At 41.2% G+C, this 13,245-nt stretch overlaps 1 protein-coding gene across 3 annotated transcripts; it reads right to left on the reverse strand.

Annotated features, from left to right (window-relative positions):
- Window positions 1–612: 612 nt before the first annotated feature.
- On the reverse strand, window positions 613–8,742 carry telo2 (TEL2, telomere maintenance 2, homolog (S. cerevisiae)). 3 transcript variants are annotated; one of them, XM_078279592.1, is made up of 21 exons: window positions 8,662–8,742; window positions 7,731–8,102; window positions 7,366–7,643; window positions 7,167–7,235; window positions 6,817–6,964; window positions 6,599–6,701; window positions 6,453–6,521; window positions 6,205–6,346; window positions 5,909–6,045; window positions 5,688–5,785; window positions 5,148–5,246; window positions 4,978–5,066; window positions 4,784–4,875; window positions 4,502–4,618; window positions 4,293–4,364; window positions 4,010–4,180; window positions 3,408–3,499; window positions 3,200–3,299; window positions 2,339–2,403; window positions 1,943–2,058; window positions 613–1,329 (listed from the first exon to the last, which is right to left on the reverse strand). In XM_078279592.1, exons 2-21 carry the CDS (start codon window positions 8,069–8,071, stop codon window positions 1,208–1,210), a joined length of 2,520 nt encoding a protein of 839 aa, XP_078135718.1. In that variant the 5' UTR covers window positions 8,072–8,102; window positions 8,662–8,742; the 3' UTR covers window positions 613–1,207. The 3 variants fall into 3 exon arrangements, with proteins under 3 accessions (XP_078135718.1, XP_078135717.1, XP_078135720.1); XM_078279591.1 differs by having other exon boundaries at window positions 8,559–8,740; XM_078279594.1 differs by lacking the exons at window positions 4,293–4,364; window positions 4,502–4,618 and having other exon boundaries at window positions 8,559–8,740.
- Window positions 8,743–13,245: the final 4,503 nt, after the last annotated feature.

The raw sequence follows: 13,245 nt of genomic DNA on the forward strand, positions 1-13,245 counted from the left end.
GCTCCCACAGCTTCTTGTCAGTTAATTTAAAAGGATTTTAATTTGATTTAAACTAACACTGTTAACACTCTACAAGCATGTTTAGAGGAACTATTGATATTCAGTATAAGACCATGCAGTAACAGTTAATTTGCTGTATTTAACTTAAATTCTGCAGTAGGCTAGTGATCAAGTCAAAGAAGTATCCTTCAAGATTTTACATATCAAAGATATATAATATCTTTCTATATATATATCTTATATATATAATGTCATTTTCCCAGTGCTCACATTCACTCACTTATCAAAATGAAAAAGGGTGACGTGCAGATTACTAGATTTGATGTTGTACCTTGTTGGTTTTGATATGTAAATATTTCTTAAATAATCAGTTGCTGATCAACTCTAAATGGAATTTGATTGCAATCTTATTCTCACTGGGGTTTTTTTCCATTTCATTTTATTCATGTTTTGTTTGAACTGTTCACTGCTGCCATGTAAAAATCACTCATACGATTATGTCCTGTACTTGTTATATCCTGACCTACTCTCAGCCTCATTCACTTACAGTAAATACAAATATTCAGGGAGGAAAGGAGTGATAGCACAAAAACAGGCTATTACAAATAAAACTATAAACAACTGTATATTTCAAAATGTTCCATTGTTTAGGGTCATACAGAAAAAAAACACATTTCATTTGTCAAAGGGGGATGATGTAGTAGTAGTATTTCAAATATTTGTGAATGCGTCTATGCATGTGAATATTCACAGGATGTCCTTTGCAAACAAACAACCACACAGAGAGATGTGCCAGTACAGGAAAGAGGTTGAAAAGGATATCCTCATAACTTACACTGTATTGGTGGACAAAATGGCATCCTATTCTTCATTCAATCAATATTTTATCTGGTACATAAGTTCATCTAAACAATAGTGTGTGTGTGTGTGTGTGTGTGTGTGTGTGTGTGTGTGTGTGTGTGTGTGTGTGTGTGTGCGTGCGTGCGTGCGTTTAGGTATGCAGACAGACATTTTATGTGAGAAGACATGTGCCCTCCTTTTCTGCTGGGGTGTTCCAGGATATGAAAATGTGTGGGCAAATATCCGGAACATCACTTCCATCGACCTCAATCCTCCAGGCTCTGTGAGGATGACGAGTAGGTACAGTACAGCCCTCCCCGCATCAGAGACACATTCAGTATTACATTGTTCATTGTTGATGCTGTGATCATGGCTCCATGCTCAGTGCTTGATGATCTTGTAGCTGTTTCTTCAGGCTCTTATCCAGCAGTACCAGACTCTGTACAGCCAGACTCCGGCAATCTGCATCAGGGTCTCCTTCAGCCACATCTGTGGATATTAACACACACAAAAAAAGATAATTAGCAGCTTTAGCAGTGGTGACAAGAACGTCTACATTTCGCAGTATAATTACAAAAGGAAAATCAATCAAAATGCACACAATTCTGGCATTTTCTTTGCACATTTAACAATCTTACGTGGGAGGAAAAACGGTCTCCTGTGTCATTCAGCTCCATGTCGCTCACTGCGATGTAAAACTAATTTTATCCTCAGACGGATAAAAGAACATCCAACTGTTGCTGAGCAACAATCACGTCATGGACGGTCCGTGTTGGACAGGACATCCTTGTTCCCCATCTACTTCCCAGAAATGCTCAGTCCAGCTGTTCATGTGTTTGTGTGATCATGAATGTGTGTCACTGCGGGGACATCCCTGACAGAATTACATTGTGCAGGTGCAGCGTCAGACCTTTGTGCATTTACAAGAATGATGTTGCTTTAGGGTTAATCTATTATTAGTAACTAAAACAAGTTCTAAATTAAATGCGTGACAGAAATGGAACAAATGCTTTGTCTGAATGTCACATCATAAGGAGAGATTTATTTCAAAGTTTCAAGAAAAGAACCCTTGGAACCTTTCCCCCTGGTTTTTTTTTTTTACCTGCCAGCCACGTTCTGGTCTCAAACAGCTGATCACTGAGGTCCACCAGCAGGTTTTGACTGGGCATGCTCAGAAACACAGAGCAGACAGCGAAGAGGACGCCTCGTCTCACCATCCTTTAACAGACAGATTTCAGGTTAAAGCTCAGACTGAAATAAGATAACAAAACATCCTGTCCGTCCTGACATTATAGTCTATTCAGGTCTTTTGTTATTTTTTTGTCTGACTGTTTAGATTCTCCATTGACAACGTAAAAGGAACATGTTGCTGGGAAGAAGCAATAGCCATACAGGAATACTACATTATGGTGCCGTTAACCACAAATAGCTTCCTCAGACTTTTTAACAGATATTATATCACTTAACTGTCTAAACAACCTACATGAATCATACTTACTGATCAACATGGTAGCGCACTGCCCACACAAAGTCCAGTAAGGCACAACCCATCTGTGCAGCTATCTGAAAAGAAAAAGAAAGTCATCGGAATTCTATAGGGGTATAGCTGGAAAATATTGTTATTCCAATTTATATTAGCCCATTGTAACATTATGATATTGTGTCAATGGCTTTTCCTGGTCTTAAAGTGCTCATATTATGCTCATAATTGTATTTAGAGGTTATATCAGAATAGGTTTAAATGGTTTAATTTTCAAAAAACACCATATTTTTGTTGTACTGCAGCTCCTCTTTTCACCCTGTGTGTTGAGCTCTCTGTTTTAGCTAGAGAGTGAGACATCTCACTTCTGTTCCATGTTTGTTGGGAGTCACACATGCGCAGTACCTAGGTAAAGACTACTAGCCAGTCAGAAGCAGAGTATGAGGGCGTGCCACGCTAGCAGCTAGGCGAGCATACAATGTGTGTTACAAAGTGACGCACGTTCGTCACGGAAGTAAAGGCTGGATTACAATAGAGCTGTTTGGAGCAGTTGGTGAACAGTGTTTTCTGTTGGAGACGGTAAGTCCCTTTGGGGTGGACTTTGGGCTTTTTCACTTTGTAAACCTATAACGTGCACAAAAAAAATACATAACACAATAAAGGAAAGGCAAAAAGCATAATATGAACACTTTAAAAGATACAGCTTCTGAACTCCAACTGTTCTGCCTGGCCATAAATCCCATTATTAATGTTCTCTTTTATAATAAAATATATACATTGAATGACTGCATCAAGGGTTACAGCTAAAACTTTAGCACACTGATATCGATGTAAAGCTGTACATTGAGATCATGTCACACATTAGCATGGACAGATTACCGGTGCATTGATGGCCAGATGCATGAAGAGGCCCAAGGTGTGGATCAACCTGCCCAGTACAAGATGGTCACCACCCAACAGGTCAAAGGTCACCTGAGGCCTGGAAGAAAGGTATTACATTGCAGTTTTAAAATGTTCAATTGTACACTTTAGTATACAGAAAGTGTGGGGGTTTAGCTTTTACATTAGCATAAAAGAACATACTTACTTGTCATAATTGCTGAGCAGAGGAAAAAAGAAATGTCCAGCAACAGGGGCGTAACGGTTAGGGGTGGCTTTAGCTTGAGGTTGTGTGGCACCCTGTAGCACAAGAGAAATGACTGAAAAGCTTAACGTTGCAGCGACGCAGAGCGCAACAACTGTGATTGGTCCACTTGGCCGTGGCTTGATAGCGTCACATTTCCCCCTACTCATTTCTGGGTTCTCTTTTCCATTAACAACATGAAATCAAGGAGAGGGTTAACTTTTCCTGCTACAGCTTTCCCACCGTGGTCACAAAGCACAGGGGAGACACTTTGTTTCTCCGTCTACGCCTCCAGAGTCGGTACTTGCTCCGAAGCTAATCCCAGTCACTCTCTCACTCGCTCTACCACACACTCCCAAGCAAACACACATGCCAGCTCTGCTATTCTCTTAAAGAGATACGCTAGGACGACGCAGATACCAGCGCACGAGTATAAACCTCAGGCCACTTACGTAGGCTATGGCGTAAGCTGTGACGGAGCCCGCGCAGAACCACATATCCCGCTCTAGGGGTAAGCCTTCACTCAAATACTAAAAAGGGAGATGAAAATATCGGTCTATTTTAACCTTTCTGAGGCGTTTTGTCTTGCTTTGAATCCGCTTCTCTACTACTTGTCGCCAGTGAACAGGGTTGTCACCAGGGTACAGAGTCAAATCCGTGCTGGCAGCAATACCCATAGATGGATTTCTCTTTTCATTGATTGGCTTGGAGAGCTCCTGCGCTGCCAGAGCAAGGACCTGAGAAACCAAAAACAAGAACAGCCTCATGATTACACTCAAAAGAGTTCAAATCAATCACTACGTTTCTTTAGTGAAGGCACACAGCCACTACAAGATATCTTGTTTTCACCTCCAAGATATCGAGCCGCTGGCGAAGACTGTAGTTCAAGGAGTAAAACTCTGTGGTCAAATACTGAATCACCTATCACGGAAAGCAAAGAGAAAGAAAGAAAAAAAGCAGAATGCATGCTCTAAAATGGCAATAAAGCTGCGTGGTAATGAACGGAAATTTTTGATTTGAAGAGGTAAACCGTGAAGACACTAAGGTGCTGATCATACAGGGATACTGTCAGTGACAGTGAGCGCCACCATGGTCGCCTGTCTGAGACTCAGGAAGCTATTTATGCTGTATTTATCCTCCATGTGAAGAAGCACTTTGGTCAGCTGGACACTGATCTGAACAAACAAACAAACAAATGGTAAGGTAAGGAACAACACCTTCTGTCACTGTGTCAGTTTTATAATAAAGATATGGGCCACAAGCAGTACTTTGAAGTGTAATTTTAGAAATGAATGAACCTGAAGCACTGGATATTTCTGTGGTGTGTGTTGATGTCATACCTCTCTGGTTGCAAAAACGTTCTTCCTCACTAAACCCTCAGCGGCTCTCAAACTGAGCTCCACATGCCCCGCGTCCTCAGAGGAAATTAAAGCTGGAGGAAGGATAAGAAATGATTAGAGCTGGAGCTAGCAGCACAGCATTTAAATAGGACATGATCGGTAAGGTAGAATAACTGTGATCTGTGGAGCCATACTTTCCAGACAGTCCCGTAGGTAGCGGGGTGGGGGTGCTTCCATTATTTCCTGATCGCCAGACATGTCGTACGGAGTGAGCTCATCGTCGCTGCACCAGTAGAAGACTTGGAGTTAACAAAGACACTCCCCACAAATACATTTAGTATAACAGACAAGAGCTAATACTTACCTGTCCAGGTCGGAGTCTGGCTCAGTGTTTGACTTATTTTGAGACGATACATTGTGAGTAGATGGAGTTGTTTCACCGGTCTCTTGAGGAGAATCAACTCTGCAGATGACAGACCTTCTCTTAAATACAAGCAATGCCTACAAAGCGACTTTGAGTCCTTGAAAAGCGCTATATAAATTCAATTTATTATTATTATTATTATATATAGTGACTACGTTTTATGGGAATTGGCCCGTTGTTTAAACATAGTCGTTAAGTACTCAGAATATTACTGGCACTGTGTGTCCTTGGGAGTTCATTTTCTTAATTTAACACGCTATAAAACAGACTGCAGATTCTTAAATTTTGTAGTAGATGTAGCTACATTTATATTTTAGCAGCTACATATCACCCACAACTTATAGAAATAGGGATAGTAATGCTTGGTAGTTCATAGTGGTAAGTTGTTTTATATAAATCTTACACAAAACTGCCAGACTTTGTTGCATATCAGTTAAGATTCCTCCGAATTGTAACGTTTACAGAGATGTAGACACTTACCCGTTCGCAGGCTCAGCCTCTGGCTCAGCCTCTGGCTCACCACCAGCAATGGGAGTCATCAGAGAGAGCAGCTCTTGACTTTCCTCGTCCTGATCATACTACAACACAGCACAATACAAACGCAGGTCCCAAACGGCATTTCAGTCGAGTGAGGAGTCAAATATGTTGAAGCCAATTATGCCGACGAGCATTGTATCTCGCAATTAACACATTGTTTGTACCTCAAACTTGAGCTTAGTGTTATTGATATCCATGCGAGAGCTCAGGCACTCTCCCACCACCATGCCCATACGCCTGATACGCACCACACTGCTGTCCAGGTGGCTCTGCATGCCACCCAGCAAACACTGAAGTAACTCTGAGAGAGAGGAGGCACACAGAGAGAGGAGAGCTGAAAGCAACACGCTTCATAGGATCATTTTATAGAGGGTGTGATACAAAGGATGTGGAGCCATAATCACTTCTATTTTGACTGTTGGTTTACTGAGTGATTGGAGGCATCAAACGCTGTTTGTACCTGAGCGTAGCTCCTGTAGCTCAGAGTCTCTCAGCAGACTCACACTCAGAAGTAAAGCCTTGCTGACATACAGCTGCTGCTCCAGAGGTGTGTGCTTCACTGCACTGGGGTTAGCCCAGGCCTGGGACACAGACCGTAACACCTGAGAACGAACACACACACACACACACACACACACGTCATAATCATCAACATAAATATATATATAAATGATCTCATTTGGCTGCTGAACATCCTAATGCACTCACCTGGATGAGCAGTGGCCTTCGCTCCCTGTCTGCTGCGAGGTAACCCAGGACAATTCTCAAGACTTGAGTCTGGGGGTAAAAAACACATGCTTCATATATTTATAAGATTATATGATTTATTGTCAGGCTGCAAGTTATCTTCTTACCTCATACTTGTACTGCAGTAATAGCAGTTTATGAGTAATAACAAACTGGGCCTTTTTATTTGTTAACACTAGATTCCCAATGATCTTGCCCAAGGCATCAGGCCTGGAAAAAGAGAGGCAAGAGACTGGTGTTATTACAGGCAGATAGAAAACTGAGAGCTACGAGGCCATATAAACTGCAAGCTGTTTGAATGTGACTGTTCCAGTCTCCACCTTACCCGCTGACAGCCTGCACCAGTCCAGTGAGCACGCTCTCCATCCATTGCTGTGGAACGTTCTCCAGCAGCTTCCAGCAAACCCTCTGCCACACCATGTCTGAGCGTGTGCACGCAGACAGCCGAGGAGCCATCACTGCCAGCACCAAACCTGTAGATAAAAAACAAAAATGCCAGAGGAGGATAAAAGGTTCTCGTGTCACTACCGACCCAGCAGCCAACAACCAGGGGTCAATTCATTTCCTATAGAGTTGGAGGTAAACAGTGAATTGAATTTCATGGATGATAGTTATGCCTATTGGTAATATTCTTGTTACATATTATTACCACTATGTAATTTCCACTGAGCTCACCGCTATGGCCCTGGATACACACTTTCCCAAGTGTCTGAGCCACAAAAGTCAAGGAGCAGTCTGTGCCATCTGTTAAAAATACAAGTCAGACACACAGACAGAATGAGAAATTATCGTTTTGATGTCACAACAATAAATCTTTGACATAAGCCGCATGCTGTCATTATTGCAAAGAGTTTAAAGGACGCAGTTCCCAGACCTTTGAGTGCTTGGCAGGTCCGCTCCAGGGCAGTGAGCATAGCTGTAGCCAGTAGTGGATGGTACTGCTGAGGAAGAAAAAGGGGCTTGTTTTTTGGATGTAACCTGTTGGCGGTGAGGTCCGGCAGTGCCACAATACGTCCCAGCAGAGTCTCTCGCAGCTGGGGGGAGTCAGAGGGACCTGTCTCCAGACAGTAGGACCACAGCAGCTCAGCGAGTCGACCACTCTGAAGGAACTTCTCAGTGATGCTGACCAAGTGGTCCAGATTTGTGCTGGCTCTGTGGTGGAGAGGCAGTGACATTAGGTAATTAGTGAATAGACAACATGATGAAAATGCCTTGTGTCTTCTATCCAACACCACCCACCTTAGCTCTCCTATTCCCTCCATCAGCACCAGCAGCGCCTGCTCTGGAGGGCCTTTGAGGAACAGGCCGTCCCATAACTCTGTTCGCTGGGCTGCTGTGAGGCTGCGTAACCAGTCAGCCTGGATGTTGCTGACAAGGAACTGAAGAGTACGGGTGAAGTGAGATCTCCTGAACTCGGCCCGCTGAACTGAAGTGGTTCTACCCTCTGGTCCTTCATCCAAGTAAGAGTGGAGCGTTTGAAGAGTTGTGATAATGTCTTTGGTATCTGTGGATGTAGTGAGGGTCCGGAAACACTGGGCCACCGCTAGGCGAACCTCTGTGTTCAGGGCAAGGGACTCCATCTTTAAAATGGTAACTACCTTGTTTTACCTCCTAAACAAAAACATGAAAAGGATACTAAGGATAACAGTTTCTACCAAGTTATGTATGTATCTCCACACAAAACGAACACATAATTCACCATTCATAACAAAGTAAATAAAATGAAGAAAAAAAAAGAACTATGAGTGTATTTTACAATTTTAAGGTTTGAAGTCAAGCTACAAGTTATGTAGAGGTTAATGCCGAACAAGGTATCCATTATCAGAAATTAATGGACACCCTGTTTTCACCCAGACCGTGGTATAAATAACAATATCACACCGACACTTTCTAGATGTACAGCCTTCACTCATGCTAAGAAGAAGAACGTTAATTGTGTTTTTAGTCACGGCTAGCGTCAGCTATCAGTAACGTTACCGTTATGGCTCACTCAGACCATACATCTCTCCCAGACTGCATTGCCTTTGAATTAGCTTCAACTGTTAGCCTGTCAAAACTCATACGCACCTGTGCATTTTTATTAAACAAAACAAATGTATATGGCGGACATGATTTATAGTCACTGTGATATTAAAACGTTTCTATTCGTGAGGAAATTTGCATTTCCTACTGTCAGGTCGCGTTTTTAACAGGAATATCCCGCGGTGTCCCTCCACCTCGCTCTGTGTGTGTGTGTGTGTTAGTGTGTGTGTGTGCTCCATCAAAATACGTTCGTCGTGAGAAAGAAAAAGAGGGGAGGTTCCGGGGACAGTCTGACCCGTGAGGCATTCAAGAAGCCAACGGTTTTTGTAACACTTCTGGATGCCTTTTATGTCATGATCAGTTGATCGCTTTTACATCAATTAACAAATAAACGAATCGGTCAATAACTCATGTGCTTTTGTGTGTCTTTCATTGATTTAGTGTTTTTTTTCTAACTTAATCAAATTAATTCATTTTCTATTGCCTTTCCATTAGGCCTATTAAACTAATTTGCACAACTCGTTATTATTGATTTGTCAGCTGAATATTAAAACAAATGAGCCCCCATAAAGTGTCATGACACAAATTGACAGTTGAAAATAAATCTTAAATATATATTACACCTTTATTGATCTTCCGGGAAATTTGGTTTTTGTAGCAGCGGTACAACAGAAATAAGTACAGAGAAGCACAGAAAGTAACAGAAATAAACAGTAAGAGGTACAAAAACTAAAATAGAACAGAATGAAATAGAAACTATACAGAGTATTTGGAGATAAATGACATGGTAAAGTGAGTGGTGCTAGTAAAGTGACAGTAGTGTGATTTATAGCAGCAGAGTCAACAGGTCTAAGTCAACTGTACACCAGACAAATATACTATAGTTAAGTAATGGAACTCAAGTGCTTGTCTGTATTAATAGAATAGAATAGAATAATGGTCACTATTAGGGGACAGAGGGTCTTCACCTCTGTCTTCTCTGGCAGTTGTGGGAGTTGATATAGTGTTGACAACTGGTAAATGTATTAACAAGCAGTTGTTAATCAACTTCTACAGAAGTACCATTGAATCTATTATCACATACTGCATCACTACTTGGTATCCTGGCTGCACCGCGGACAACAGGAAGGCCCTACAACGCATCATCACTACAACACAGAAAATCATCGGCGCACAGCTCCCAACACTGGAGGAAATTCACAGAACCCGCTGTAGCAAGAAGGCCCTGAGCATTTGCAAGGACCCAACCCATCCTGGACACTGCCTCTTTACCCTCCTGCCATCTGGCAGGCGCTACAGAGCACTCTACGCCCGCACCAGTAGGCTAATGAACAGTTTTTATCCACATGCAGTTGCACTGATGAACACACTCCACCTCCTCCGCCCCCCACCACCCCAACCTGTGTGCTAGTGTAAACACATTAGTCACTGCAAACTATTTTTTTCACAAGTGCAATTTGCATATCATGTGTAACTATCTATTTATTTAACTTATTTTATGTATTTTAGTCTTTTTAGCTGTGGGCATCTCAGGTTTGTTCCAAACAATGCCTAGTTGTATCTGTGTACAATGACAAATAAAGTATCTTACCTAACAACACACTGTGACACTGGAGACATGTGCAAGGTGTGGTTAAGGGGCCATGCAGTACATATCCACAACCAGCAGGTGGGGCTGATAGGTTGGAGGCCAAGGAACACCTCCAGGCTCTCTGTTAACTACACTAGCAGTATCTCTTATGATCAGACACAATCACATGGAGCTTGTTCGTGAAAGGGAAATAAATGGGCATTGCAGAAAATTGTCAGAGAGAATGGAACAAATCAAACTTTTACACATATTTTCAGTTGGAATATATCCATTTGAGTTAAGGAACTGTAAACGTCATCAAATACTTATCGTAAAAAAAGGAAATCCCCTCAAGCATCACTTTTGATTCATAGTGACTTACCACCTGAACTGGTGACATGCATTAACACCTGGAGCTCATTTCTGTCAAATTAACAGCATGTATGGTCAAATCAAGCCTATATTCTACATGCAGACACATAGTACAATGTAAAAACATGCAACATGTGCGACAAATGAGGCAACCAAACAGAGTCATTTTATTCCATTTATTTTTCTAATCTTTCACTGCTTACCTTTAAATTGTTCTCTTTTTACAATGACAGAAATTATATTTCCCCAGTAACAATTAGGATTAGATCATTTGGGGATCTTCAAAAATAATATACAGCTGTAACCCATACTGTTTTAATTTATACATTTATCTTTGAAAATAGGAATAAATTTAACTTTTACAATTTCTCTTTTCTACAATATTTCTCTTTTTTATCTTCCCATGTCACATAATGGCAAGCCATGCACTACTCCAGTAGTGATGTTTGTGCCTTGAGCAAACTTTCTTTGGACACTGGAAGTGAGCGTGAGAGAGAAAAAGTTCACAAAAAAAAATAATATGACAATTCATATTTACAGTTTAGGTTTTCATCATTATGATTTAACAAACTGACAGTAACGTGGTCAGTGCTTCCCCCAGGGCTCATCATCAGGTTGGTTTCGAGGCAAAGTTTGAGACACAGAGGCACAGTGTTTAGACTAGCAGGCCGGGTTTTGTTTTCTTTCAGGGCAAACTAAAGAGTCTGTCGATTTCTCAGAACAGTTACCGAAAGATAACAGACCCTGATGGATAAAACTATCAGTTTAAGTTGTAACATCGGTCTTTGGTCATTTTGAGAGCAAGAGTTTAAACGGAGAAACTTGGTGGTTAAAGTGCAAGTCACCTTCAGCTCTGCTAAAAGGGAATGTTTTATCAGCTCTGTTGTCTCACTGTCTAGTATTTCTGTTGCCGGTCCCAAACTATCTGTCCGCAGACACGTAAATATGAAGCAGGGAGAGAATTAAGTGTAGTGTAGCCAGCTGTGTTCAAGTGTCATCCCATTTCCTGTTTGTAATGCAAAAAAGGATTCATTACCATAAAGAATAAGTATTAAATCTGTTGGGGCAAACCTCCTGTCACACTAAAAGGCAGGAAGCTGAACTCGGCAAAGCCTTGCGATGAGGTTTTAGGTGTTGACATTTCGAGGTCTCACAACTCCACTAATGGAAATTATAGCATATGATTTGTCAGTCAAAACATAGGTCACACGACTGAATCAGAGATAAACGATACAAATTGGCGTTTCCATGCAGGACCTGACTCCATCTGGGAAGACAACAGTAGAAACTGCCATTTGTCTAAAATCACAGCCCTGAGGAGGTCACAGCAACGTCAACATTATGGAAGAGTGCCACGACCTCAACAAACGACCACTCGAGCAAGTCACATTTAAGCTTTTTGCACACGATGGCGAGTCAAATTCAATAAAGTCTCCCTACAGATTAATTCACCATGAATTAATCTCCCCCTTTGTGAATTCAAAAGTGTACAAAGATATATTCAGCAGAACACGTCACAGAGCGTGAGTTGTCGTTTGTGTCAAAATGATGAATAAATATCGGCATGTGATTTCAAACGAGAAAAAAAAAAAAAAATACCAATAGATACTGTACACGCTACATGCTAGAGAAGAATACAGGCAGCTGTCTCTCAGCATAAGACAAGAAGAAGAAATGTTCTTTTTCTTCAGACTATAAAAATACCTAGAATCTAGAATGAGTGTAGAAAAAACTTTACATGTACAAGTCATTTACGTCCAAGGCCATTTTTTTCCCCATTACCTACCTACCAGTGGCAGGTGAAGAAGAGCAATGACATAAAGGTGAACAGGGTGAAAAATAGGAATTCTTAGCATATTGGTGCAGGATGCCATGCTGTTTGGACAAAAAAACAACCTCCCCAACTAACATTCGACTAGAAATCCATCAAGAGGTCCGGTAGGTTTCTTATGTCCAGTTTCAGTCCAAAAGTAATGGCTGCGTTGTACCGATAAGCCCGGCATCAGTCCAAAAGCACTCCGTACATCTTCGAAAAAGCAGATGTTGCTTCAGCAGAGGAAATAAAGAGCAGGTTTGTTTTCGTCTGCCCTCCACCAATTCCACTTTCTTGCCAAGCATTATTGCTACCAAAGTCTGCCATGTCTCTTCAGTATTATATATCTGGTCTGAAAAACGATTAAACTGGCCAATAGCCGGCAAAAAAGCTCATCTAAATTCCTGATGGCTGGAAAAAAAAAACTCATCTTAAGACATTGCTGCAAAATGTAGTTTGTAGTATTCTTAAATATTTCCAATTGATATATATATGACATAAAAATCAGTATGATACTTTTTTATTAGTGCGAGTGGGATGTCTGCAGCCCACACCAGCAGCAACTAATCCCACTCAATATCATACGGGCTTTAAACTATCTTATGATTTGATCCCTTCACAATAAACATGTTTTTTCTATAAAAAAAACAAAAAAACAATAATGAAATCAAAACAAAACTTAGTGCAAAGTACAAACATTTGATTATTCACATACAACTCAAATGTCAGCATTTTTCTGTCTCAGTAACATTTTTACCGACAATAAATCACTTGTGCAGCGAGAAAAGTAAAAAGGTCGGTTACCTGGATAAGCTTGCTCCCCATTACTTTCACTCAGCAAGAGAACACATGGGTCAGGTGGGCTGTACTAACAAAACAAAAAAAATTCTTAAAAACTACAATTCCCAGAATCACTCATCAGTTTCCCTTCATGCTTAGTTCAAGTGTCTGGAGAGTTTACAGAGTGAGCGTGTCAG

The sequence above is a fragment of the Sander vitreus genome, chromosome 21, assembly GCF_031162955.1.
Source record: "Sander vitreus isolate 19-12246 chromosome 21, sanVit1, whole genome shotgun sequence".
Taxonomy (NCBI): Eukaryota; Metazoa; Chordata; class Actinopteri; order Perciformes; family Percidae; genus Sander; species Sander vitreus.

Excerpts from the sequence above, each read along its gene's own strand:
- telo2 (XM_078279592.1), bottom strand. The coding sequence starts at position 8,071 with ATGGAGTCCCTTGCCCTGAACACAGAGGTTCGCCTAGCGGTGGCCCAG. Across the intron at positions 4,619-4,783 it reads ACGTTTTTGCAACCAGAGAG|ATCAGTGTCCAGCTGACCAA; the intron begins GTATGACATCAA and ends TTGTTTGTTCAG. Across the intron at positions 3,300-3,407 it reads CTGCTCAGCAATTATGACAA|GCCTCAGGTGACCTTTGACC; the intron begins GTAAGTATGTTC and ends CCTTTCTTCCAG.